This window comes from Lingula anatina, chromosome 8 (assembly GCF_051362555.1).
Source record: "Lingula anatina isolate TDL-2025a chromosome 8, LinAna3.0, whole genome shotgun sequence".
NCBI lineage: Eukaryota > Metazoa > Brachiopoda > Lingulata > Lingulida > Lingulidae > Lingula > Lingula anatina.
This window is the reverse complement of record NC_141774.1, coordinates 11,510,207-11,535,498: the sequence shown is the minus strand read 5'-3', so window position 1 is coordinate 11,535,498 and position 25,292 is coordinate 11,510,207. Positions and strand designations below refer to the sequence as shown.

The 25,292-nt window shown below is 36.2% G+C and overlaps 2 protein-coding genes across 3 annotated transcripts; both read left to right on the top strand.

The window, feature by feature from the left end:
• Nucleotides 1–261: 261 nt before the first annotated feature.
• Nucleotides 262–17,055, top strand: LOC106179048 (solute carrier organic anion transporter family member 4A1). Of its 2 annotated transcripts, XM_087019291.1 has the most exons (14): nucleotides 263–379; nucleotides 1,501–1,644; nucleotides 2,438–3,147; nucleotides 4,183–4,636; nucleotides 5,025–5,124; nucleotides 5,919–6,040; nucleotides 6,622–6,786; nucleotides 7,193–7,282; nucleotides 7,645–7,840; nucleotides 7,945–8,104; nucleotides 8,764–8,939; nucleotides 9,396–9,460; nucleotides 9,824–10,088; nucleotides 13,401–17,055. In XM_087019291.1, exons 3-14 carry the CDS (start codon nucleotides 2,770–2,772, stop codon nucleotides 13,429–13,431), a joined length of 2,202 nt encoding a protein of 733 aa, XP_086875417.1. In that variant the 5' UTR covers nucleotides 263–379; nucleotides 1,501–1,644; nucleotides 2,438–2,769; the 3' UTR covers nucleotides 13,432–17,055. The 2 variants fall into 2 exon arrangements, with proteins under 2 accessions (XP_086875416.1, XP_086875417.1); XM_087019290.1 differs by having other exon boundaries at nucleotides 262–379; nucleotides 9,824–17,055.
• Nucleotides 17,056–17,499: 444 nt separating this feature from the next.
• Nucleotides 17,500–25,253, top strand: LOC106169451 (lysophospholipid acyltransferase 6). The gene is made up of 13 exons (XM_087019255.1): nucleotides 17,500–17,656; nucleotides 19,075–19,220; nucleotides 19,558–19,728; nucleotides 20,135–20,245; nucleotides 20,557–20,692; nucleotides 20,945–20,977; nucleotides 21,348–21,438; nucleotides 22,023–22,124; nucleotides 22,487–22,590; nucleotides 23,055–23,252; nucleotides 23,402–23,568; nucleotides 23,836–24,582; nucleotides 24,836–25,253. Exons 1-12 carry the CDS (start codon nucleotides 17,585–17,587, stop codon nucleotides 23,975–23,977), a joined length of 1,473 nt encoding a protein of 490 aa, XP_086875381.1. The 5' UTR covers nucleotides 17,500–17,584; the 3' UTR covers nucleotides 23,978–24,582; nucleotides 24,836–25,253.
• Nucleotides 25,254–25,292: the final 39 nt, after the last annotated feature.

The following is a 25,292-nucleotide window of genomic DNA, read 5'->3' as shown; positions in this document are numbered from 1 at the left end:
AATAGATGCAAAAAAAATGGCGCAATTCTAGCCCAAAAAAAGAAAAAAAGAAAAATTGCACGTCGTTTCTTCAAGTTTTCGCGGGAACTAAAGGCACAAATTAAGGGTTTCCTCTACTTGTCAATGCACATGTCAACGTAAACCATGATAATGACGTATTATGTATGCAAAGAGTGGTATAACAATAGATTTAACTACTTCCTCAGATGTATAGATAACGTGCGTAAATTATAGCCACTTCCCTTCGAATACCTAACATACCGGACTCTTGTATGGTCACAAATTGTCACATACATGTGAATACGCGGACATTGTTGGTGCAGCGGGTTTTGTTATTTCTCAGCCTAATGTCCATTTATTAGAGGACCAGGTACGTCAGGTAAGTAATAATAATAATAATGATAATATGTGTACTTGCTTAGCTAGCGTTTCTTAAAAGGTCGACAGGAATTAAATTTACATTGTTAATAGAACATATTCTACACAATTTAATGGCGGTCAGTGTACCTAGGAGAGGCCTGCAAACCATCCATCTCTTGTCTCAGGTGAAGTTGGACTGTTAATCACACAAACTCAGTATATATGGGTCCGTTTAATATTTAAAGAAAAATTATTAAAAGTAAGCGGGCGGAAGAATTGTTTGTCCAAGTGGAACTTAATTAACACGAGTCTAGCAATGTACAAAATCAAAAAAATAATAATAAATAAATAAATAAATAAATGCTAGCTTTTATCTTTTCCCACACAAACAGCATATACATGAATACGGACTTATTTTCAACCTTCGTTGCTGTCGCTCGCAAAGCCATATCTTACATTCTCCAATCTATCTACATTAGTTAATTCATTTTTACAAAATTAGAAAATCTGAAACTTGTCAGGAAGCGAGCATGCATATAGCGTCTAACGTCTCAGAAAATGTCTTGAAGGTTTCCTTCAAATAACGCAATAAAAAGCTAATTTCATAGTGTCGACAGATGTCCTGACCCCCCCTTCCATTTCTGAAAAAGAAAAAAAAAACAAAACATTATAAAGGACCCCTCTTGAAATTAGAATTTTGACCAGCTGAATCATAGTTCTAAACCGTTCCAAATGGCACCGTTCGCCCTCTAAAATACCAAAAATTTCGGGGCCCTTCACCTACGCCAAAGGGGGGGGGGCCGGGGGGGGGGGGGGGTATACCGGTCAGCTTCGCATCCGCGAACCCCCCCCCCCCCCCCCACTTCAAATAATCCTGGACCCGCCCCTGAACGTAGGCCTGCCAGAATATGTTTTACTTTAAGTCATGAGTTTTAGAGTCAAATTAAAGAAGATTAAAAAAAAAAAACATTTTTTTTTGTTTAGGTGCAGCTCAAGTAGGCCTACATGCATGTAATTAAGTATATAAACTCTAAATTGAAAAGTTTTAGCGTCCAAAGTAAGTTATAAAGCTACGTCTTAAGACAGACCTCGCTTCAAGCAAGGTCCGTACATTATTCTGTAGTTTTGCACTTTTTACAGGTCAGTTCAAGAGACCTTGGTATGCTGCATGCTGATAGGTCTCGTGATCCACGCCCCCTATCGTAAACATAAATGACCTTGACCTAATTTCCTGAGCGGCATGGCAGCCAAGCTCCATACGTGATATTAACGGATACTATTCTGGTAAGTGAAGAGAAATTTATGCTAAAATTCACCATATTTTGATGGTTAAGATTGTAAAGTGTTTATATATGAAACGATTTTGTTTAGATGAGTGATTTTAAGTCAGAAACGGTGGCTTGTTGCTGCGCCTTCAACATTGTTTACCTCGAAATCCACGTCGTCAGTATTTAGACTTTTTTATTGACATTTTTAAGACGTCGACCTTTCCGTGACTGGGTCATTCAAGGAAGTCATCAGAAAATGAAGTTGAACATATTAACATCTACCTCGTTTGATTTACGGCTTTGTGTAAACGGGGTAATGTTTTAGCTGATAATGAGTCAATAATTTCAAGAGATGTTGATGATAAAAGTGATAATAATTTCATTGGCGGGGTATTGCTTAATTACACTGAAGGTTGCATTGGCGATAGGGCAGACTCAGTATGAAATATGATCATGCTAGCTTAACGCTTTTCTCCAAATGGTCCCATTTTTATATGCTGTAAATATAACTGCAGGTATGTATAGAGACGTGGAAAATAAATAACCCCACTAAGCATTTGAAATTTACGCTGAAATAGAATCAGATTAAGGCACAGATAATTAATTTCAATCTATTTACTGTATCTGGAAGAGAGTAATGAACTGTAAAAATAAAATAAACACGTGAGAAAGAGTAAATGGATAAAATGTATGTATTCAAGTTATTAAATGAATTGAGTTTACAAAATACTAGTATTGACATATGTACTAGTAACAGAAGTTGATTGTATTTATTTCAGTATTGTCAGTTTTTTAAAATATTTTTGTAGTTCTTCAAGTGTGCCCGAAGTCTTTCACCATGTGTTGTTGAGTGGAACCATGACCTGACACTGCTGACCGAACCTGCATTCTCAACCTTTCACAAACTGACCCAGTTAATGGACACCACTGGACCAGTTACAGGATACCAACCGATTACTGCTGTGCTGAACAGAAATTTTGATTGTCCAAAGAACAATTTTAAGAATTGTGAATTTTTTTCATGTCATTTGTGAAGTCTGGATCCTTTGCTAACACTGAAATCAGATGCCAATTATTTATTGAAATCCACAGTATCTCAGTCCGTCTCAGCTTAGGTCTTGACACAGATCAATAACAAAGCATGACAGAGACGGAAGATTCTACAAAACACACCCACATATCAACAAACGGCACATCATCTAGTCCCCAAAACGAAAACGACATTCACGTCAGTGATGGCGATCACAAACCAGCCATGACAACAGACAATAAAGAATCCGCGCACACTAAACCCCCACATCTCCCGGGGGAGGTGGACCGAGACCAGGCAGCTCAGGGCGAGGGCGACAGGTCAGTCACCTCAGGGTCGTTGACCTCAGGGTCGGTGGTTGATGATGACGAGGATGAGGATGATGAGGAGGAGGAGTGTGGATGGAGGAGTGTGAAACCAGGGTTCTTGCAGAGGTTTAGGAGCCCCAAGTGGGTCCTGTTTTGTCTATGCTGGGCAGGGGCCCTCCAGGTGAGTCATAAGCTGTTCTATTTTTTGGGGTAGCGCTAACACTCGCCAATTTAGCAAAATACTAAAACTGACCTTAGTTGGCTAAACAAAATATGGTTGATTTGACTTGTTTAAGTCAAATTTAAACCATTTGTAGAAAAAAAAAATGTGATGAAAAAGTAGTGATTTGACTGAGAGGAAAATTGCCAGCACTATCCCAGCCTTTGATAATTTTGGATCTAATAAATGAATATTAAGTAAATGTGTAGGTAGATCAAGACTGAATGATTAAGTTAGTAAATAGATAGGTGAATTTATATCAAACAACAGATAAGTTTGTTAAATTTTTATCAAAAAGCAGATAAGTTTGTAAAATTTGAAATCGAACAACAAATAAATCATGTCTGAAATTGCCATTATGCCCCCCCCCCCGGGCCCCCCATCCCCAAAAATGAATAAATAAATTTCACGCATTAAGGCACCACATATTAGTACTCTGTGCAACTGTGATTGACCTCTCCTTTTTGATAACTTGAAAACCTCTCTGGTGAACAAAAATCAAATAGCTGTGCACATCTCTCCCTCTCTGATCAATGGCATTTGACATTAACTGCCTGTAAAGGGTTGATGGCCAAGAAAGATTCATGCTGAAGCTGTAGAAGACTCCATTAGTTTGGAGGACATATTGATTGATTGATGCCTGCTTCATGTTACCTCATTAAAAGTACATTTAAGCTTGCCATAACCATTTGCCAATCCTAGCACTAGAATGTGTATGTGTGTGTTTGTGTGTGTGTGTGTGCGTGTGGGGGGGGGGGAGGTTATTTGAAATTAGCTATAGATGGCAGCACTTGGCCTGATAATTCCTGACCTCTGTTAATGATTATTTTAAATTAAGGGCGGCACTAGTAATGTACTGCTCTGTGTCTGCTAAGCCTAAAAGACATCAAAGTTAGCCTTGATATATTTTTATGTTTTGATTTTAAGAGCTAATTACAAAAGGAAGTGGTGAATTTAGAGCAGAAATTTACAACAACTTTTTTTTATTTTCTTCAGGGGATGATAGTAAATGGTTTTGTGAGTGTTGTGCTATCATCTATCGAGCGACGTTACGATCTTCCCAGCTCTGTGAGTGGAACCATCTTCAGCATGTACGATGTGGCGTCAGTGATCTGCCTCCTTCCTGTCAGTTACTTTGGCGGCATTGGCCACAAACCTCGTTGGCTGGGCTATGGTGTTCTTGTTATGGGGATCGGCTCCATCGTATTTGCGCTCCCGCATTTCACTACTGGACCTTATATTGTCGCAGAGGGCGGAGTCGTTAAATATTGCTCACTATCCCAGAATTCCACATCATTATGTGACGTTAGTCAAAACAAGTTGTCGGACTATAAATATGTGTTTATACTGGCACAGCTGTTACATGGAGCGGGTGCCACCCCTCTGTATACGTTAGGAGTGACATATCTGGATGAAAATCTAAAACCTAAATTAACTTCCTTATATGTTGGTAAGTTTTTTCTAACAGTGATTATTTAATGTATTTTCTAGATATATGCAAATGGCATATGCAAACAACAGTTATTTTATTGATATGCATTGATATGAACAAATCTAGATGTACATCTAATTGCACATCAATTTTTTTGTAAAATTTTGAATGAAGATTAATTCTACTATGAATAAATCTTATTTTCCTATTTTTTTGAGATTGAATTTTAAAATTTTTTAAATTCTCCAACCTCTTGAATAAATTTTAGCACATATATGAACTTTATATCCAATTAATATAATGTTTCTGATCCATGCAACCATAATTTTTATCCATTTTAATTCAATTCTGGTCTGCTTTCACGCTTCCCTATTTTTTTCTTTCATTATTTTTCTATCTTCCCCAGGTATATATTACACATTTGCCATAGTGGGTCCAGCAATAGGTTTCCTGGCAGGAGGACAGTTCCTTAATATTTATACAGATCCCTCTGTAGACCCCGTCAGGTGAGTCCTGTGAAGTGTGTCTGTGTCATCACAGTCCCTGTTGCTGACACATCAGTCCCTAGAGCTGCTTAACCATTTGCAACTGCAATTAACATCTGAAAATTGATTATTTTCATCATCAAAAACAAATAATAAAATACACTGTCAGATAATTCCAGCCTTGCATCACTACTTATCAACTTCACTGTTGGTTGGTTTTGCAACAGATATTTTGTAATAGTAACAAATCCATATCCCAGCCAGGTATTAAAGCAATACCCTGGGAGCCTCACCATTGCACTCGATTGCACTTAATCCTGCTGGTGGTACAAGACCTGGAGGTGGTATCATCACTTCTCTGATCCTTTAGTAAACTTTGTCAGTAAAAGCAGTAATAAAATCAATACTCCAGCTTAAAACAATATCCCAGGAACCCCACCTTTTAGTTTCACTTTACACCAGTTATGTTATAACATCAACAAATTAACATTCCAGCTTGAAGCAGTACCCCGGGAGTCCTACCTTTGAGTTAAACTTTACACCAGTTGTTTTATAACATTAACAAATTAACATTCCAGCTTGAAGCAGTACCCCGGGAGTCCTACCTTTGAGTTAAACTTTACACCAGTTGTTTTATAATATTAACAAATTAACATTCCAGCTTGAAGCAGTACCCCAGAAACCCTACCTTTGAGTTAAACTTTACACCAGTTATTTTATAATATATTCCAGCTTGAAGCAGTACCCCGGGAGTCCTACCTTTGAGTTAAACTTTACACCAGTTGTTTTATAACATTAACAAACTAACATTCCAGCTTGAAGCAGTACCCTGGGAGTCCTACCTGGGTTGGAGCGTGGTGGATAGGGTTTATCTTCAGCGGTGTCTTAGGAATATTGGTAGCCATATGTCTTCTGGGCTTCCCCAAATCTCTACCAGGTGAGACAGCAGGGCTGATGGCCATTTTTTTAAAATTAAAAAAAAAATTTAACCTGATCTAGATATGTTAATAACTTGATTTTTTAATGGGGGAAAATTATGAATTTTACAGATACTGTATTTTAAGTCATTCTTTCTTAAAATTTGAACATTCTTATTCAGTGGTAGAAACAAGATTAAAAAGCAAACTTTATCTTAATTAAATTTCATAGAGCGAATTTTTTCTGCTATGTTGGCTGAACTTGATCACTTAAAAAGCATTGCTTGACATAAAGTTTGGCATAAGTCCAACAGATATCAAGGTTCTGTCATGTTATTGTAAAGTGGCATCCAAAATAAATGATCTGAACTTTCAAAGGGTGTTGATAAAAATCTGCCATTTTGGTACATTTAGTAAGTATGTTATATAGAAAGGGCCTGAGTAATACCCAACAGAGAACCAAACAACATATTCAAACTTAAATTTTAAAAATTAGTTTTCTAAAGCTGCAAAATGGCAGCCCTACCCATTAGAGTCATAAGCAATGGTGACCAAAGGCTCTGAGAGTTCAGAATGCTATAGATAAGCAATTTTTTTATAGGTGCTGCAAAGCTGAGAAAGCTCCGTGTCTCAGAGGCGTATAAGGGGTCGGAGGGGGTCAGACAAACCAAAGGCTGGGAGAGCCTAAAAACGCTTCCTAGAGCTGTCAAGGTTCTGCTTCTGAATCCAACATACATGTTTCTGAACCTGGCTGGGGCCTCAGAGGGTATGTACTTTTTTTATGGAGCTGAACCTTTTGATAAAGATATTGTGCTGAAATTGAATAGACTTCACTTCACAAGCTGTCAACATTTACTGGTCAAGAAAAGACTTCTCTGAAGCAACAAATATCTTGAGGCGTTTTGTATAAGACTATGTGTTTAAAATGCATAGATTGATTGTTCTAAATGTGCTGCATGTGAAAAAAATTGGATTACATTTGTGTCAGAATTGAATCCTAATTTAAATCCAGCTTCAAGTTTTCAAGAATTCAAGTTTTGGCTTTTCTGGGTACAGTTGATACTTCTTTTGAAAAAAAATGGAATGTCTTTGTCACACCTTACACAATGTGTTGAGAAACTCCATAAGGCGGCATTCCTGGGTACAGTTAATATTTATGGTTTTAATTTCAGGTCTGTTGTTGAGTGGTTTCACTGCTTTTGCTCCAAAGTTTGTAGAGTACCAGTTCAGTTTGTCTTCCTCCTGGGCAGCTACAGTGGTCGGTGAGTACTTGATACATATTTGTCACGTCTAACTCAATGTCACTGTTACACCTAACATATTTGGCAACTGCACATCAAATACAATGTTACTGTCACCCCTCATACAGTTTATGACAAGATAATTCCATCCTACTGGTGATCAGAAAATTATTGACCAGAAGCAAGACAGTTAACAGAACACCTACTTGCTCAAAGTTTAAAAAAAATGATGCTGAACAAAATTTATAACCTTGGTTTCAGTTTTATTAGCATTTGGCATGGAGTCAGTTTTTAAGTCGCAATTTGCATGAAACACTGACTATGTTAATATTCTGTGTAAAGTCAAACTAAGTCTTCAAACTGATGTTAATCCACATTTCCAGGTTTTGCAGTGATCCCAGCTGGAGGTGGGGGCACATTTCTGGGTGGATACTTCGTAAAGAGGTTCGACTTAAAGTGTCGAGGAATCATTAAGCTGTGCATCCTCACCACCATCATGTCCCTCCTCCTCGTCCTCATCTTCCTGGTGCAGTGTCCTAATGGGAAGTTTGCTGGTGTCAACACTGCCTATGTTAACAGGTGAGTCAGGGTGTCACACCTTTTGACTCCTGTTAATGTAACAGTATTTAAAGGAACTACCAAAGCTAAGAGATAACTTGTACAAATACTCTAATCATTTCCAGTTCCACACCCATCAGCTCAGTCAACCTCACAGACAGCTGTAACATGGACTGTGGCTGTCCCAGGGAGAATTATGACACAGTGTGTGGCGTGGACGGTGTCATGTACTACTCTCCGTGTCACGCTGGATGTCTTACTGAGGAGGACAAGGGTGATAATAAGGTGAGGAAATTGACAATAGGTGGCACCACCAGTGGCAGTTAATATATATTTTTACAACAGGTGGCAAAACTTTTTTTGTTCAATACATGGTATTACCAGTTTTAAGAAAGATTTTCCACAATATGCTGTAATATAGGAAAGAAGTTTTAACAGTAGGGGCAGAACTAGAGAGGAATTCCATTAATGGCTGAGTCAAGACTTCAAATATATGTTACCTTGAAACAATTTGATATAGTTTATTAAAATAGGCAGTGACAAATTTTGAATATGAGAAATAATTATTTTTAAGATACAGCTGCAGAGGTATCCCCACTGATACTAAGTCATGCAAAGCATCTGTCAACGAGCTCATTCTGACTGACCAAGTCTAACTTTTAAATTAATTTTAATCTCTTCATCAAGTTTAAAAACTTGATGAAGAGATTGCCCTGGTTGAGATACCACAATTGTTATTGTGGCAGTTGAGATTGTCCTGGTTGAGATACCACAATTGTCATTGTGGCAGTTGAGATTGTCGTGGTTGAGATACCACAATTGTCATTGTGGCAGTTGAGATTGTCATGGTTGAGATACCACATTTGTCATTGTGGCAGTTGAGATTGTCCTGGGTGATAGTGAATGTATTTACCTGTACATCTTCCTGTTTGTTTCTATTTCAGTACTACTACAACTGTTCATGTATAGATGGCAGCAGTAGTCAACAAGATGGCTACATGGCATCCCTGGGGAAGTGTGAGAGTGACTGTATTTACCTGTATATCTTCCTACCCGTGTTTGCCTTTGTGATGTTGTTTACCTTTATAGGCAGCATGCCTGCTCTCAGTGCTACTCTCAGGTGAGATAAACTTTATACTTTACCTTTAATGCCTAGTGAGATTAACTTTATGACTGTATTCAACATAAAGGTTATCATACTAGCAGAACTGGTCTATTTCGGTGGGGATTTTGGCAAAGGGGCAGACAGTGTATTCAAGTTAACTGTCTGGTAATGTGATATAAGATGGAACTAAGTGAACTGAAAAGACTGACCATTAATTTGGTGATTGTTGCTAGTTTCCAGCAATGATGTGCTAAAGCAATCTTTTTGCTAAGTGATATTTTTTTCTTACGGTGTTGAGTTTTTAAATTTCATAGATATTTGCAGGAATGTTTATCCAGCTGCTGGCTTTTTTTATTTTTATTTTAGAATGTTTTTAGAATGTTTTTTTTTTTTTAATTTATTCAATAAATTTGTTATTATTATTATTATTATTATTATTATTATTATTATTATTATTATTATTATATCTAGGTGTGTCCCAGAGAGTCAGAAGTCCTTTGCCCTGGGTATACAGTGGATACTGGTACGATGCCTAGGTAGGTAGAAGTAAAGCTAGGCATGGTTCATAGCCAGTCTTGTCTACTTTTGCACCTCACTGTTTAGTATCATATACTTTCTATTACTGCTACGTCATTGGTGAAAAGTGCTTGGTTTCATAATAACACAGGTTGAAGAATGTCAGTGCTTTGTGAGGTATAACTTAAAGTTTAAACTTATGATTATTATCTATAGCCTACACGAATTAATTAACATCAGAATTCTTCACTGTTTGTTCTCCTTCAGTACAAACTCTTATTTTTTCACTCTGTTGCTCTTTCAGAGAAATACAAGCCATTTATTTTTTTTCCTTGGACAGTGTGTGCTGAATAATAGGTAATGTTGTCTTTGACTTCTTCCAGGGACGATTCCTGCAGGGATTCTCTTTGGGGCCATCATAGACCTGACCTGCCACCTATGGCAGGATTCCTGCGGAGAGAAAGGTGCCTGCTACGTCTACGACAACAGCAAGATGGGCACCTACTTGTTATTCATTGGAGTCTGCGGGAAGTCCATCTCGCTTGTTCTCTTCATCCTGGCTTTCTGTCTATACAAGCCGCCCACGCAGGACGAGGGCCATTCTAACGAAATCGCGCACCCTGACACCCAAGTGAATTCCAATGAGAGGTATTCTGAGGGCCAGACGCCCAGCGAGTTGCGATCCACTGTAACGCTTGTCAGTTGTCACAAAATTGAGCAAAGGTTATAGGGAATAATTGTGATAATTAGGTGCTTAGAGATAGAAAGTATCTCTTAAAAGACTACAGTAGTGTTAATTAGTCTGTTTTAAAATGTTTAAAATCACTAGATAACTACATAACAATAATAACAATCAAATAGAAAAGGAAGTAGTTGTATATGAATCACCTTATAATACAACATTGTTATAAAGATTAATAATCGGGTTAAATTTTTTAAGCGACCATTCCATGAGAATCTGTTAATATTGTTAATTACTAGTACTGTTCTATACATATAATTATACACAAAGTTTGTACAGAATACTTAATAGATACCAAAATTATAATATTTAAATTATACTTAATAATGATGAAATATATCTTGAAGTGATGAGCTTGCAGTGGTTGGAATTGGATTAGTACCACTTTGTTTACATAGGTGTATATATACATGCATGATATATACTGTATATACACATGTACTGGTCAACTTGATATATAATATATTATATATTATATATTATATATTAAAGTAATATGCATATACTTACCTGCACTTGCCCTGTTTGGCCAAAAGAAAAAAAAGACACGAAATAATAATTCTATTTCTTTTTTAATTTGCTATTGCTTGCCTCAATTTATTTTCAAAGAAAGGAAAATGAGAAAGTCCTATTTTATTTCTTTGGAAATTTAATTGATTTATCTCAAATTGTTTTCAACGTTTGACTATCGAACTGTATAAAAAAAAAAAAAAAACATTTGTGGGCTTGAGCCTGAAGTATTTGCAGAATATGCATATGAAACAGGGTGGTGTGTAAAACTAATCTTTAGAGGTTGTGATGTTTTGTTTGGCTTCTCTGGCTTCACTATGGTTGTGATCTGAACTGCTTTCAAGGCGACTTTTGGATAGATGGCACTTCTGTCTTTGAAGAAAGACATTGATAGATGGCCCTAGTGTTCACGTGTAAATAGATGATAGATGGCAGCACATATCTTAGTTGAAATGATATGCTTTCTTTACTTTCACTTTTAGAATTTGGTGAAAAAAAACTGATATTATAATTGCAGTATGTCTTCTCCAATTTCTAGTGGTGCCATAAATGCAAAATTTGCCTTTTTTATGATCAGAATAAATCAACATATATCTATAATAAATTGGAAAACATGGTAGTAAATTTTGTAAAATTAATGCACATTGCACATAAAGGCAGTACTTTCATTGATCATATCTAGCTATAATATTGGCTGTTGCCATGGTAATTTTTTCTTTCATTGCCCTGGTCAAGCTGGATTATATTAAAACATATGATTGGTAGAAGCAAGCTTCTTCGTAGCTGATTGCTTTTTGCAAATCAATCCTACTCTGCTATTTTACTGCTATTATCCTGGCTTGCTTATAAAAAAAAATCCCATATTTGAAAGCTTGATTTCTAAATGCAATATTTTAGAGATACTGAAATCAGCATGAGTTGATGATAAGAAAATCTGACCATGGCCATTAAAACATCATTTTACTGTGTCAGTTGTAATTGAAATACCTGTCACTTGTAAGAGCAAATTTTGCATGGCAACTTGTTCCAAGAAAAAAAAAAATGTACATCGCTCTATTTTATTGAGCATGTACACTATACAGAATTTAGCAGACGTTTATGGTTCAGGTAATCTATTGGAATGTGGTCAGTAAGGTTATTTTTTTTGGGGGGTGAAGCTTGCACGGATGTTACTAACCAGCAGGTTGGTATACATTGTATAACATACTACTTCCTATTCAGTCTACATTTAATATTTGGCAGATGTATAGACGGTATCACTTAAAACAAAGAACTCTGTACACATGAACGTAGAATAGTTCAATCAAAGGCAGCATAAGAACGCTTCAGCTCTTCTTGAAAGTTAAGACTAAAGATACATATTTAAGGTGGGACTGTACTCAAATAGGGCTAAAAATAAGGTTTTTCATAGATAAAATTAACAGTAAGTCTTTACAGAAAAATCCCTGAACCCTTTTGTAATACTTTGTTCAAGTGTTATAATACCATTAACAGCAAGTTTATAGCTGTCCAGGTGCCTGAGAAAAATCAGGAAACCAAAAATGATGTTTTTGCCCAAAATATCCCAATATTACATCACATGATGCACTATGTTTCAAGCATAATTATATGTTTTGAAGATACATTAAAAGAATGCAACAGGAATGAAAAAAAAGCTAAGACATTTAATTTAAGAAAAAATCTCCCACCTGCAGTCCCACCTTAAACTTAGTTTAGTCTAAATCAAAGATCAGTCTTACTATTCGCATCAGGTTATGAGGAAGTTAAAAGCTGCACCTGGTGGTTGATTATACATAAAAGGCTGATTTTTGGTTAAAGTAGTGCTATGTAGATTGTGCTGTATACGAATTGCCCAATTGTATTTACTGCATGCTATGGAGTTGATGACATTTATTTGTATACTAAGTTGGTTGGTTGATAAGTTTAACTGAAAGAGAAAAAGAAACTAAGAATCTAATTATAAAGATGAGGTGAGATGGGAAGTGTAAACTATCAATCGGAACAAAAGGAAAATAACCAATGACAAACATGGTGAAACGGGAGGTATAATAGTTGTATTGGTGAAAGCAGAGGATCATGGGACATCATAACTGCATGAAACAGGTGACGCGTGCCAGCTAGCTTTATAGAAGGCATATTTGCTGTGATTAAGGCAATATTTTGATCTCATATTGGAATGCATGGCACAATCAAAACAGCTTGTTTTGGCTATTGTAGAATGACAGTGAAATGGAAATTACAGATATTGTTGCAAAGTTTTGTTGTGTGAAACATTTTTGAGTAAATTTAAAAAGAAAGGATTGTTCAGACAGATTCTGTTTTGGACTGATTCAGGTCCAAATGACATCGATTATCTGAATGAACTTTTTTTTTTTTTTTTTTTTTTTTTTGAAAATTAGAAATTAAATTCCCAACTCCTAGACCTACACTTTTACTTTCTGGTTCAGATATACAATTAATTTGGACATTGTGCATGGTGTTATGCATGTTGCATTTTGATTGGATGATCACAATGTTGCTTGAATCACAAGCTAGAGCCCTGCACCTGTATGCCCGACTCATGATTTGATGTTTGTTTTGCTGTGGTTTGCATTTGACTGCAGTGTCTTTCTGGACCTCTGCACTGTTGCTGTGGTGCACACACTTTTGAGGACAATTTTTCACTCTCGTCACTCGTTCTGATCCCTTCCTTGTCAATTGTATTCTAGGGTTGAAGTTACCCGGCTGACTGTGACGTAAAGAAGACAGTAACAGTGACAACGGCAGCAGTATTAACAACCATGGAGAATTGCACACAATAATGTATCATTACAACAGCACCATTCTGCATGTGCCAAGACTCACAAACTATGAATTGAGAGGAAGGATGTTTTTAAACTTCACAAGATCATTCAACCAGTTCCTTTTTGTTTGTGAAATCCAGACAGGCAGTTATGTTCCATGCACTATGCATGATTGGTTTATGGCTCAGTTATTTGCCACGTTAAGCACAAATTTTATTTTGCAGTGTTCAACACTGAAACCAAGGAATTTATGTTCAATGATACTATTTTTACAACTTGTCTATTTTTACTCTCGTGTGCTTTTGAAAAAACAGAAAAAGCATTTGAATATTGAGCAGCTTTGACATGGGTCAACGAAATATTTGAAAATCCATTTGACTTATCCATGCTTGTTTATGCGTGGTTAAAATGTTTATATATGGTTGTGAAAAAATGATTTAATATTGTTATAATATGCCAGCTGTAGGTTAAGTTGAACATATATTTTGTTATTCAAATATTGATGAGAAATACCTCATAGCTAGTTGGCACACACTTAGATATTTGTTAATAACATGGGAAATTTGAAATGGTTTTGAATGGAATGGTGTCCTAGAAAGCAATATAAGATTTTAAATGCAAAAGCAAAACAGCTCAGTTGTGCAGTAGACTTTCAAGAATTTTAAAAAGAGAAAGCAACCACAAACCATCTATGAAAGAATATTGTCAGTTAAAGTTTATGGCCATACCGCACTCTCTGGTCTGCTGTTATTTTGAACCCGCTCTCCTCTATATGCTGTGAAATCTCACTAGATTCCATGCTTAGTGGTTAGGTTTTGGGCTGTCTCATTGGATCCCTATTCCTGATGATTTTTTAATTGTTATGGCTTAGATATCTTTGTTATGATATGAACAGTCAGGAGAATGACTGATCTTAATTGTACACCAAGTTTTTGCTTATTTGAGTCTGGAGTTTGTGCTTCTTGGTATATAAACTAAAGTCAAGTTTTAGCTTTTGCTTAAAGGTTATTTAATAGCTAGTATATATGTTTTCTCTCTATCTTGCAAGTAGGTAGATTGATATTTGTCTTCCTTACATGTTTGTAGGTTTGCATGGTTGAGTTTTTTTCTGTATGATTGCCCTTTATTTTTAGCTTCTAATTAGATAATTTTTTGTAATTAATATCTTTGACTATAGAATCTGATATTTAAATAGAAAAAAATTAATGCATATAGCAGGCCCTATACCAGGGGGCTTCATTGGGTTCAAACGATCTACCAGTTAATTTTTTTGTTAGGATAAGATCAGCTCTGGGCGAAAATTTGATCTCGAGGTACATGGTTTCATGGTAAAAGGTCCACTTTTTCACAAAAAGCAAAAAGCCCCCTCCCCCTGTAAAATGATTAGCTACAGGCCTGCAAAGCTTCGTGCTTAAAAACTTGGCTGTTAAAGCATCAGATGTTTATTTTTATACACAAAATACAGTATGTGTTGAGCATATTAATTTTGTTTCCCTTTTACCATAGGCATGCAGTCATTGTTGTCATGCCTACTTTGGTGTTATGATGTGTATCAGGCAGTAGTCTCTACTGTCATATCACATCATGATATTTTGCTGGAATTTAAAGTCTTCAGCACATCGATTTGAAAATGTGTTTGAAAAGTCACTTTGTTGCATATAATGAGGCACAGACACTTGGTGCCTGTACTTGCTGTGTGTACTAGTATGTACATCAGACACATTGAATATTCATGGATCATAATTTTTTTTTAAGATTTTGTTGTTTTTATTTGATGTGCCCATGACAACGCAAGAGACATAATATTAAAATGTGAACATCATATATTTAGTGTAGATACAGGAGAGACCGCATGATTTTGTTAGGTGCTGCAGCTCTTTCACTGAGGCGTCATATCTGTCATTTTTTGTTGAATGTGAATATTAATTAATGAAATGACTTATGAAATATGACCTTGCAGAAAGTTAATATAACAATTTAATTATAGTGGTAGCAGTAGTGATATCATTGCAGAGAAAACTGGTATGTGAATTAGGAAACAGCAATGTGTGCCACAAGATTTTTCCCTGTCTTGCTTTGTTGACTATATATTTTTTTACATGTACTTAAGGTATTTCTTTTCTATGATAACAGCTGGTAATTAACATTCCACTCTATGCTTTTTTCTTTTTCATGGTGTTTTATTAATTTATTTTTTATGTTAAACTTTGCTTCAATTTTGCAAGACATTGTTCTTTTTATGCCTTTACTGGTCTACATTTTAGTTGGACATTTTGCTGGCAGTAAAGGGATGCTCAACATTCTTACTAGATTATGTTATTAACCCCTCTTTCCCCGCCTGTTGTGACCCCCACCGCTGCCCCCTTCCACACCCCCTTTTGTGTTGACATGTATTCTTATTTATTATCAGCATTAACCCCCTCCAAAAAATTACCCTCAGCCCCACCCACTGCTATAGTGACTAGGTACTTATGTGGTGAATTACCAGTACATGTGACAGACACTGAGCAACCCAACTGCATGACCATTGGTCTCAGGAAGGTGTCAGTTAATTACCAAAAGGGCGAAAAATATGGATGTCTACCCTCTCAGTACATTATTGTGCTGCCATGTCAGAGCAAGCCCGTGGTCATGGGTAGTTTTGCCCAGTTATAATATACTTGCTGGTATGCTAGCATGGGTCTTCATGGACAGTAGGGATATATATTGTCTTTGTAAAAAAAAAATATTACCCAGAATTCTTTTGTGCAGCCTGTTATGCAACCATTTCTTTCAGCATTAATTTAAAGTGTGTCTTTTTATAAGAATCTCCTGCATGATATTAAAATTAAAAAAAAAATCCTGCTCAATTGATATACGCTACTTGTGGTTATAATTGAATCTCTGGTTAAGCCTTTATGCATGTCAGTTTTATCATTGTTAAAGACCAAAGGAAATGTGTTAATTGTTTCTGTCCTTCATAGTCTAAAGTTGATACCTTCCTTATAAAGTATTTATAGCATTTTGCAAAGGGAACGTAGAATTTATTATGTTTTTGTCATAGATAAGTATGTTATATTTAAAGTAAGGAAGGAGTATTAGACTGACCTCACATGCTGTAGCACTTCAGTAGTCATTATGCACTGTGTATATATAACCCCTGGCGGGTTAATTGACCTTTTTAAACATTTTCTTTGACAAAATATGGAGGTCTTTAGTAATCGATATATGGCACATGTGACTTCCAATCTTTAATTCTGTACTTACTGCAAGAATGCATCTTCAGTTGATATTTTCAACTTGCTAACCTGAATTATAAGTTTCTGTCCTGCAGGCATGAACAGTAATGTGTTAGTTGTGACAACCTGTTGAGAGGATGTCATTGCAATATTGTGCTAGGTGTGACAGAATTGAATTTGCTTGATTATTGATTATAATTATCAGATTAGACACCAGTGTTGAGGTAGCTGGCAGATATTTCTGTAATAAGTGTTTTGTGTTCATGCATGTCTGATTTACAGCATTGGAGTGGCACTTTGGTTTTAGAGTGGTGCAAGGTTTTGGGAAATTATTGATAATAAAATCAATTCATTGAAATGATTGTCTGTTTATTATTATCTGTCAATATTTTAATTATGATTCTGATCTTTTAAAATTTAAGTCTCTCTCTCTCTCCACATCATTATCTAAAATAAGATATTGCTTTTGCTTGAATAATTGATATTGTTTACTTTGGAAAAAAACAACCAATGACTGGAAAAACTGAGGGTAAACCTGAAAAAAAAAAGAAAGAAAGGAAAAATAAATAGAAAATCCTCTCTGAAGAACAAAAACGAAATAGTTGAAAGCCTCGCTTTTAATGTGAGTCGAATACGAGGCTTATAGGAGGAGACGCGCAGTGTACTGCAGCAAAAGAAAAGTGATTAATCTGTTTATTATGTAACTTGCAATCATGATAGCATTAGAAAAATTAGCTGAATTTTTATTAAAAATAATTATCATATGTGAATGTAATCCTTTAAAATATAAATTAATTTCAAAAGATCCAAAGGTTCTTGTAAAGGTCAAGGTCATTGTAATTTTCTCGACACACCGTCTGCAACAAGGCTGTCAGAGGGTTGGCAACCAAAATGACGGGATTTTATTCCGGCTCTCGGCTTTTGAGTCCTCTTTGCCCATATGTAGGGCTTTCCATAGACCAGGTGAGTTTTACAGGAAATGCATTTAAGCTGGAATACGGACAGTATTTGACAAAATCTGATAGTTTCAATTTGAAAATCTCAGACAAAGCTGACCCAATGTGATCAATTTTTTTGGATAAAAAAAGGAAAATAATTGGTTAATGAAGATTCTGTCAATATGCTAGCTTTTCAGAGAGTGTAGATTTTGGAATTGAAATGGTCCAGTCACCGGTTGTGATGTAGGTCTGTATTTTAGTTTACATACGTACTGTTCAGTATTTCAGTTCGCCCAACACTCGACAGAGTCGACATGTGCGTGCTTGGGGAACGAGAATAAGGCTCTGTTCTCACAACTTTTAGATCGATCTATCACCGCGGGGAGTCTCACTAGATTACTGTCAGATAATCCCCCTTAAGTGTCCGTCCCCGCCTACTACAAGCTTTAAGGGGTAATTAACTTTCGTGTCCGCCCGGCTGACAGCTATTTAGCGTGAACCCCCAGGGAGTTAGGTCGATCCAATGTAGGTCGATCTAATCTATGAGAATGGGGTGTAAGATAGGAGGCTATTGTTGTAATCAGTCTTTTTCATACAGAAATCTTATAAGCTATCTTGACTGAGACTTTTTTGGGGGGGGGGGGTCTAAATTAAGAGCAGTAGCAAATTTCAGCAATTTATAAAGTGAGACATCTCGGTGCGCACCCTCCCCCCCCCCCCCCCCCCGCAGCCCCCCCACCCACCCACCCCACATTAACTTAAACCTGTGTACTGTGTTACTGGTATGGAATGGTACATGGTAGACTACATTCAGACATGTTCTGGTATTTGTATTTTTTAAGCCGGTGACAGAAATCCACAGCTGCAGTAGAGAACCTTCCCTAAACTGAAATGCAGCTGTCGGGCTGTTAAATTGTTTATTTTAATGGCCTTCTAGCTAATACATTATAGGCATTGTTGTTGTTTTTTTATGGAATTTTCATGAATTATGGGGCAAAAAGAATGAAGAACTGTATCGTGTTACTGGGAACAATAAAACTACAGTGCAAGAATGGATTTTTATTTTTCACCTTGTGCCAATTGGTGAATTTCCAGTTTTTGAAGCTCTGCTTTTATAGAGGCGTGCTAAAACCTTTATTCCTTTGGGGAGGGGAGGGGAGGTAGGTATGAAATTTGTGGAAGTCTTAATTAAAAATCTAAAATCTTTATATGTTATTATCAGGGACGGATTCAGAGATATTTTCTGACAGTCTTCCAAATTATCTTTGTTGATCCATCCCCCATTTTTGACCGTCTTCCTGCAGAAAAAATCAGATACCCATCAATGTAAACTTGAAAATCTGACCGTCTTCCGGAAGACCCAGAAGATGGCCTAAATCCGCTCCTGATTATTGTCATGTGCAATAATTCTCTTTCCTGAACCAAACATTGATCTATTTCCAGTTGAACTTCTTGGTCTGCCAGCTGGTGGCGCTGGGGTTGGGCTATCCATTCAGGACAGTCTTTGGTCCTCTCCAAGCCTCTCCGGCACTGAGGAATGGAATCGAAATTTTTCTAGGGATGTTTCTCACTTATTTCTGCTTTGGACAGTAAGTGGACTAAACCTCTAGCCAGCCCTTAGATACTGTATTAGTACCTTTTATTATTTAATATTGTTAAACAAATGATAAAAATGGTAACATTGTGTAAGAAAGAATGAAGGGATTTTGGAATCTATGAATAATTGTATGTAAATTATTGATTAAATGTTGCTTTTAGCTGTTTGGCAAAAAATTGCACATGGTTTCTTATCTGAAGCACAAAAAGTGAAGAGAAAAAAAAACTTTTTGAGACATGACAACAGTTCCTGCCATTTTACAGAAGGTTCTATCACACATAATTATAACTCAAAAGTGCTTCATATTCACAGACTGAAAACAATTCCAGACAAATCATCCACCCAATCCTCCAGTCCACCCTCTGCCTGCTGATCATGAAATACGCTGACAGAAAACAGTTCCACCTGGCCAGCCTGTTGGTCTCCATGGGGTACCTGTCTGTGACACATATTTACAGGATGCTGTATGACTATGGAGGCTACAGTATGGATATCACAGGGTAGGTGTACACAGATTGTGTCTGTGACACATCTAACACAATGGGGTATTTATCTGTTATCCATATCTACAGGATGTTATATGACTATGGAGGCTACAGTATGGATATCACAGGGTAGGTGTACACAGATTGTGTCTGTGACACATCTAACACAATGGGGTATTTATCTGTTATCCATATCTACAGGATGTTGTATGACTATGGAGGCTACAGCATGGATATCACAGGGTAGGTGTACACAGATTGTCTCCTGGCACATCTAACACAATTCTGCTGTCATACCAAAAGCAATGACAAGCACACTAAAAGCAAATAGTGAAAAAATTAATTATAATGCTGGATCTTACGTTGAAATGGAGATCACGAAGTGTGCTATTAAATTATTTAACTGTTATTGCCATTACAGCCCTCTCATGATTATAACACAGAAAGTCAGCAGTCTGGCCTTTGCATTGCATGACGGAATGGAGAAAAAGGAGGAGAATCTCTCAGAAGACCAAAAGAAACAAGCTATAAAGTATCTTGCTCTCTCTCTCTCTCTCTCTCTCTCTCTCTCTCTCTCTCACACACACACACACACACACACACACACACACTTATCCTAGTCTCCTGTATATCTGTCTGTCATTATTTTTCCCTTCTTTTCACCAAATAAAATTTCTGAAAAACCAAATAAAGTTCAGTTCATTCTCAAGTTAGATTTGTGTAATGCTTAGTTTTAAAACGTTTCATTAAGTTGCAGTGCTTTTGTTCCTTATCAGTATTTTCCATATTCCATATAAGTTTATTTTAAGTTCCAATAAATACTAAATACAATATCTTCCACAGGCGAATCCCCACAGCTTTAGAGTACTACAGCTATATCTTCAGTTTCCATAATGTAATGGTGGGACCATTGGTTTTCTATGTGGACTATAAGGCATTTATTGAAGGAGAGGATATACAGGCACCCCAGGTCACAGAGGTAGGGAGAGGCAGGGAGGGAGAGAGGGAGGGAAGGGGATTTTCCTTTAGAGTAGGCGGGAAAAATGGGGACTTTGAAAGAACACCCCTGTTGTTAAGAAAAGATGGGGAAAGGGAGGAAGGAGATGTCAGTTTGAGATTTTTAGCTGTTGGTAAACTGAAAAACCAAATCTTCTGTGCAAGTTGATGTCATTGTTAGATGCTATGTTTTTCACATTCATCAATTTATCTTTACCTACACTTTCACTTTCAGAATAACCACAAAGTGAGAATTCCGAACCCAGTGGTGAGTTTTTCTGAAGTCTGGCTTATTATCAGATCATCTATCAGAATATTTAGCTTTTATCACATTGTGAACATAAGATTAGCATCTGGGGGCATGCCAGACAATTAAGCTGATTACATTGACTGTGCCTTAGCAAGAATTCCTGCTGAGATAGATCAATCCTGCTAGTACAATAATTGTTATTCTAAACACGGCCTAAGAACACTGTCATTTCATGCTGTAGTATAAAATGTGTGTTTTCCCTTCAGCCTTCCACAAATCAAAATATTTAGTTTTTATCACATTGTTACCAAGAGATTAGCATCTCTTGGAATTTTGAATTGGCATTGTCATTTCATGCTGTAGTAAAAAGTATGTGTTTTCCCTACAGCCCTCCATGTTCCCAAACCTGATCATTACTGTCGTCAACGCTGTCCTCATGATGTTCGTCCTGCCACTTGTGCCATCAGAAAACATACACGGTGAGTTATCCAGAAGTAATGAAGAAATTGATGATATGACAGTTTGTTGCATTTATTATTAAACTCCTATCTGAAACACTGGTGCCAATAAAATTGTGTTATATTTACATGTACCTTCACACTGAGTGCCCATCTGTCATATTTTATTTCTGGACTGTCATTGGCCATTTGTTTGGTTCACAAGAAATACATTTGCCGCTTAGTCTGAGTTGTTATTTCTTTTGTTTTTATTGTATATTTCTTTTTATTGTATGTTTTTGGAAAATTATTTTAAAAGGCATTGTCACTGTTAACTTTATATTTAACCTGCAGCTTAGCCTAAAATGTCTGATCTTTTTCTTTATGTATCTTAGAAAAATTCATATAAATCAATATGTACTAAAATTTCTCTTATAATTTGCCTGTCTTCCAGATACAGCGCAATTTGGCAACTCATAATTGATATTGAACATTTTATGAATAGTTACTTACAACTCCCCTTGTGTGTGCTTGTCTTCCATATATTGCATGGTTTTTGCAACTTGTGAATTGATATTAAACATTTTATCAGTGCTTACATAGAACTTTCCCTTTATTTGATATAGATATAGCTTGGTTTGGCAGCTTGTCCTTCCTGCAGAAGAACCTGTATCTCCTGGTTAGTTTGTCAGTCACAAGGAGCAAGTACTACTTTGCCTGGAAACTGGGTGAGAGGAATGTCTATGTGTGCATATACAAGTTTTTATTTATTTATTTATTTATTTAGTGACCGTCTTTAAAGGTTGACCTTCAAAATTCTTTTCACTTGTATTTCAGTGGCATATAGGTGTTTAAGACAACTTGAAATAAGAATTTAATTTGATTAGACTGATGGTACATAGATTAGAAAGCACTAATAGAATAAAAAATTATGTGAAACGTGCATGCACATATGTATAATATGTGTATATATTTTATCTTTCAGGTTGATTTAATTTAATTTGATTAGATTATCATGGTACGTAGAATGGAAAGGACTTGGAAAATATAGTAAACATGCAGGTATATGTGTATGCATTGTATATTTCAGGTGAACTGGTCAACACCTCCGCTGGCCTGGGGTTTGCTGGCTATGACAAAGACGGGAATGAGAAGTGGGACAGACTTAATAACATGGATATATGGAAGTTAGAGGTATGAAAGTAGCATCTGAAGATTCAGAAAAATAAAGGAAGTTACAGTATTTTATCTCCCAATGTGTCTTCTGTGTAAATGTGGGGAGGGAGAGCGATGTGTCCTTGTACATTTTGCGGCTGTGATTTTTTGTTAAACCCTTAAGAGACGTTAAGTTATCAGATGGAAATCTTCTGACATATGGTATTGCCTGGCAACTGACTGAAATTACATGACTACTTAATATGTTGCCTGGCAACTGATCTCCCTTGGCAACTGTTGAATTTAAGAGAATTATAAATGTACAGCACACCTCCTATATTACTTGTTATGGGGAGTGGTTATTATTGTCAGTTTGTTTGTCAGTTTGTGAGAGTTAGTCAGATGGCAATCTCTTAGTTGGATGGAATCGTTAAAATGAGAAGGTGCATCCCTTACAATACAGATAAACTCTCTGAATCAGTAAATTCAGTTTCTATTTCCAGACATGCACTAGCATCAAAGTCAACATCGACACCTGGAACAAGACTACCTTGATCTGGCTCAGACGCATCGTCTACGACCGCATACCTTTCCAGAAGACCCTGGCAACCTTTGCTGTCAGTGCTTTCTGGCATGGTTTCTACCCTGGTTACTATCTGGCCTTCTTCAGTGCTGCCATCTTTTTATTTGCAGCTAGAACGGTATGTTTTGCACATCATTTTATTTTTTCTTTATGTTAATTTTCTAGAGAAGTGAATCTCAGTCGTAGCCAGGCTTAGCAAAGTACAGTGTAATAAAATTGAATTATCATAAAATATGTTATGGTCTGTTATCATTTGCTGTTATATAGGTTCGTAAAAACATCCGTCCATTCTTCAAGCCTGACGGAGATCAGAGTACAGGTGCTGTTCCATTTTTGTATGACTGTGTAACTTTCGTCTTCACACGCATGGCCAATGTGATCATGGTGACGCCTTTTGTAACGTATGGATTTTTCCCCAGTCTGTTTGCGTATGGGTAAGTTGTGGGTTGTTCAGAGAGAATGAGATGTGTGTGTGTGAAATAATATGATAAAAATTTCTAATTTGAATTTGTATGTGTAAATTTGGAAATTTTTTATTATTAATATTTCAATTTTGTTTTTTTTTTATTTTTATTTTTTTATTTTATTTATTTATAATTATTATTATTATTATTTTGTAATTTTTATATTTTGAAATTCTGCTGAAATATTTATATTTTTACTGGAAATCTCACTCTCTTTATTTTGACTTCTCTCTCCAGCGCCATCTATTTCTGGCTGCATGTTCTTTCACTGGCAGCCATCTTTTTTATCCCCCAACGAAGAGTAAAAAAAATTGAGAAAAAAGAGGCAGAGGAGGTGAAGACACAGCCTAGTGATGAAAAGAAGGAAAAAACAAGCTGATTTCTTATAGCTTTAGTGTGGCTCTACCCCACTTATGCTGTGTTTAAGGCAGCTTTTTAATTTTTTTTTTCAAGCGATTCAATATTATTCAAACCCAAGAAGGCTGAGAAGTACAAAAACCAACATGATATTTAAGAACTATTAAATGTAGCTTTTTGTATTTGTAGGTCTCAATCAGTATTTATTCAGTGTATCATTTTTATTTTTAAAGTAGTATCATTATAAATTGTATCATTATAAATCCCCACATTTCCAGTACTTGCTCAAGCAGGAATGATACCATAGTAAATATTATTCTACTTCATCGACATGCAAGTGGTGTCATTTTCATAACTTTAGATTGAAGAGTTGTCACAGTTATCTCCTGCCCTGCAAATCTCGGTCACTTTTTATGCACACCAGGGGTCGCCACTGTGCATTTATGAGCACTATCAATGAATTTAGTTTGATATTAATGAATACCTGGGTCCAAGTCACTAGCACTCACTGCATAATTTTTTAAAATTAAATAATGGATTATTTATTGCATATTTTATTTGCTTTTTATTAAGACTTTTGTTTCAGTTATTAGTGATTCAAAGGCAATTGCTGTTCTACGGTATAAGGCTTCGTTCACATGCAATGTCTATTTTCTAAATTCTATTTTCGGTATGTCTTATGATCACGGTCTGTGCACTGAATATCCCGCGGCGTAGTTACTGGCAGCGTGAGCCAGTTACTATAAGTTACTATAAGTAACTGGCTCGCGCTGCCAGTAATTACGCGGCGGGATATTCAGTGCACAGACCGTGATCATAAGATAGCGCGAATAGAAAATAGAATTTAGAAAATAGACATTGCATGTGAACGAAGCCTAAGACCTCAGCATTTTCCCTAAAGCCAGGGCTAACAAAATTTAGGTTTTGGGTGAACTTTAGCATTGCCTGAAGTCCAAAGCAAGGAAAAGGTGAAATATTACTCATTGACAATTTCATCTCCAATCTTTGATTTGTGCAATTTTTATTTTGTAGCATGATTAATAGTGTTTTACTTAATACATTTATTTTACGTTGTCAAATCTGAAGGGAAAATGATTTTAGCAGGTATGTCAACTGAAATGTTTAAAATATGTGAACATTGATACAAAATATATTGAAGAGTTGTCACAGTATATATTGATACAAAATTTAGTATGCGTGCAGTATTGACACTTACACTATGCTAAATGCCAGTGAAAATCGAATCTCTGCTGATGAAATTAAAGGAATTGGTTCAATAAAATCTTTTAATAACTGGTCATCAGACTGTTTTTGCTGTGAACTAATTTATTCCAAAC

Excerpts from the sequence above, each read along its gene's own strand:
- LOC106179048 (XM_087019290.1), top strand. The coding sequence starts at position 2,770 with ATGACAGAGACGGAAGATTCTACAAAACACACCCACATATCAACAAAC. Across the intron at positions 6,041-6,621 it reads CTTCCCCAAATCTCTACCAG|GTGCTGCAAAGCTGAGAAAG; the intron begins GTGAGACAGCAG and ends ATTTTTTTATAG. Across the intron at positions 8,105-8,763 it reads AGGACAAGGGTGATAATAAG|TACTACTACAACTGTTCATG; the intron begins GTGAGGAAATTG and ends TTTCTATTTCAG.
- LOC106169451 (XM_087019255.1), top strand. The coding sequence starts at position 17,585 with ATGACGGGATTTTATTCCGGCTCTCGGCTTTTGAGTCCTCTTTGCCCA. Across the intron at positions 17,657-19,074 it reads TAGGGCTTTCCATAGACCAG|TTGAACTTCTTGGTCTGCCA; the intron begins GTGAGTTTTACA and ends ATCTATTTCCAG. Across the intron at positions 23,569-23,835 it reads CCCAGTCTGTTTGCGTATGG|CGCCATCTATTTCTGGCTGC; the intron begins GTAAGTTGTGGG and ends TTCTCTCTCCAG.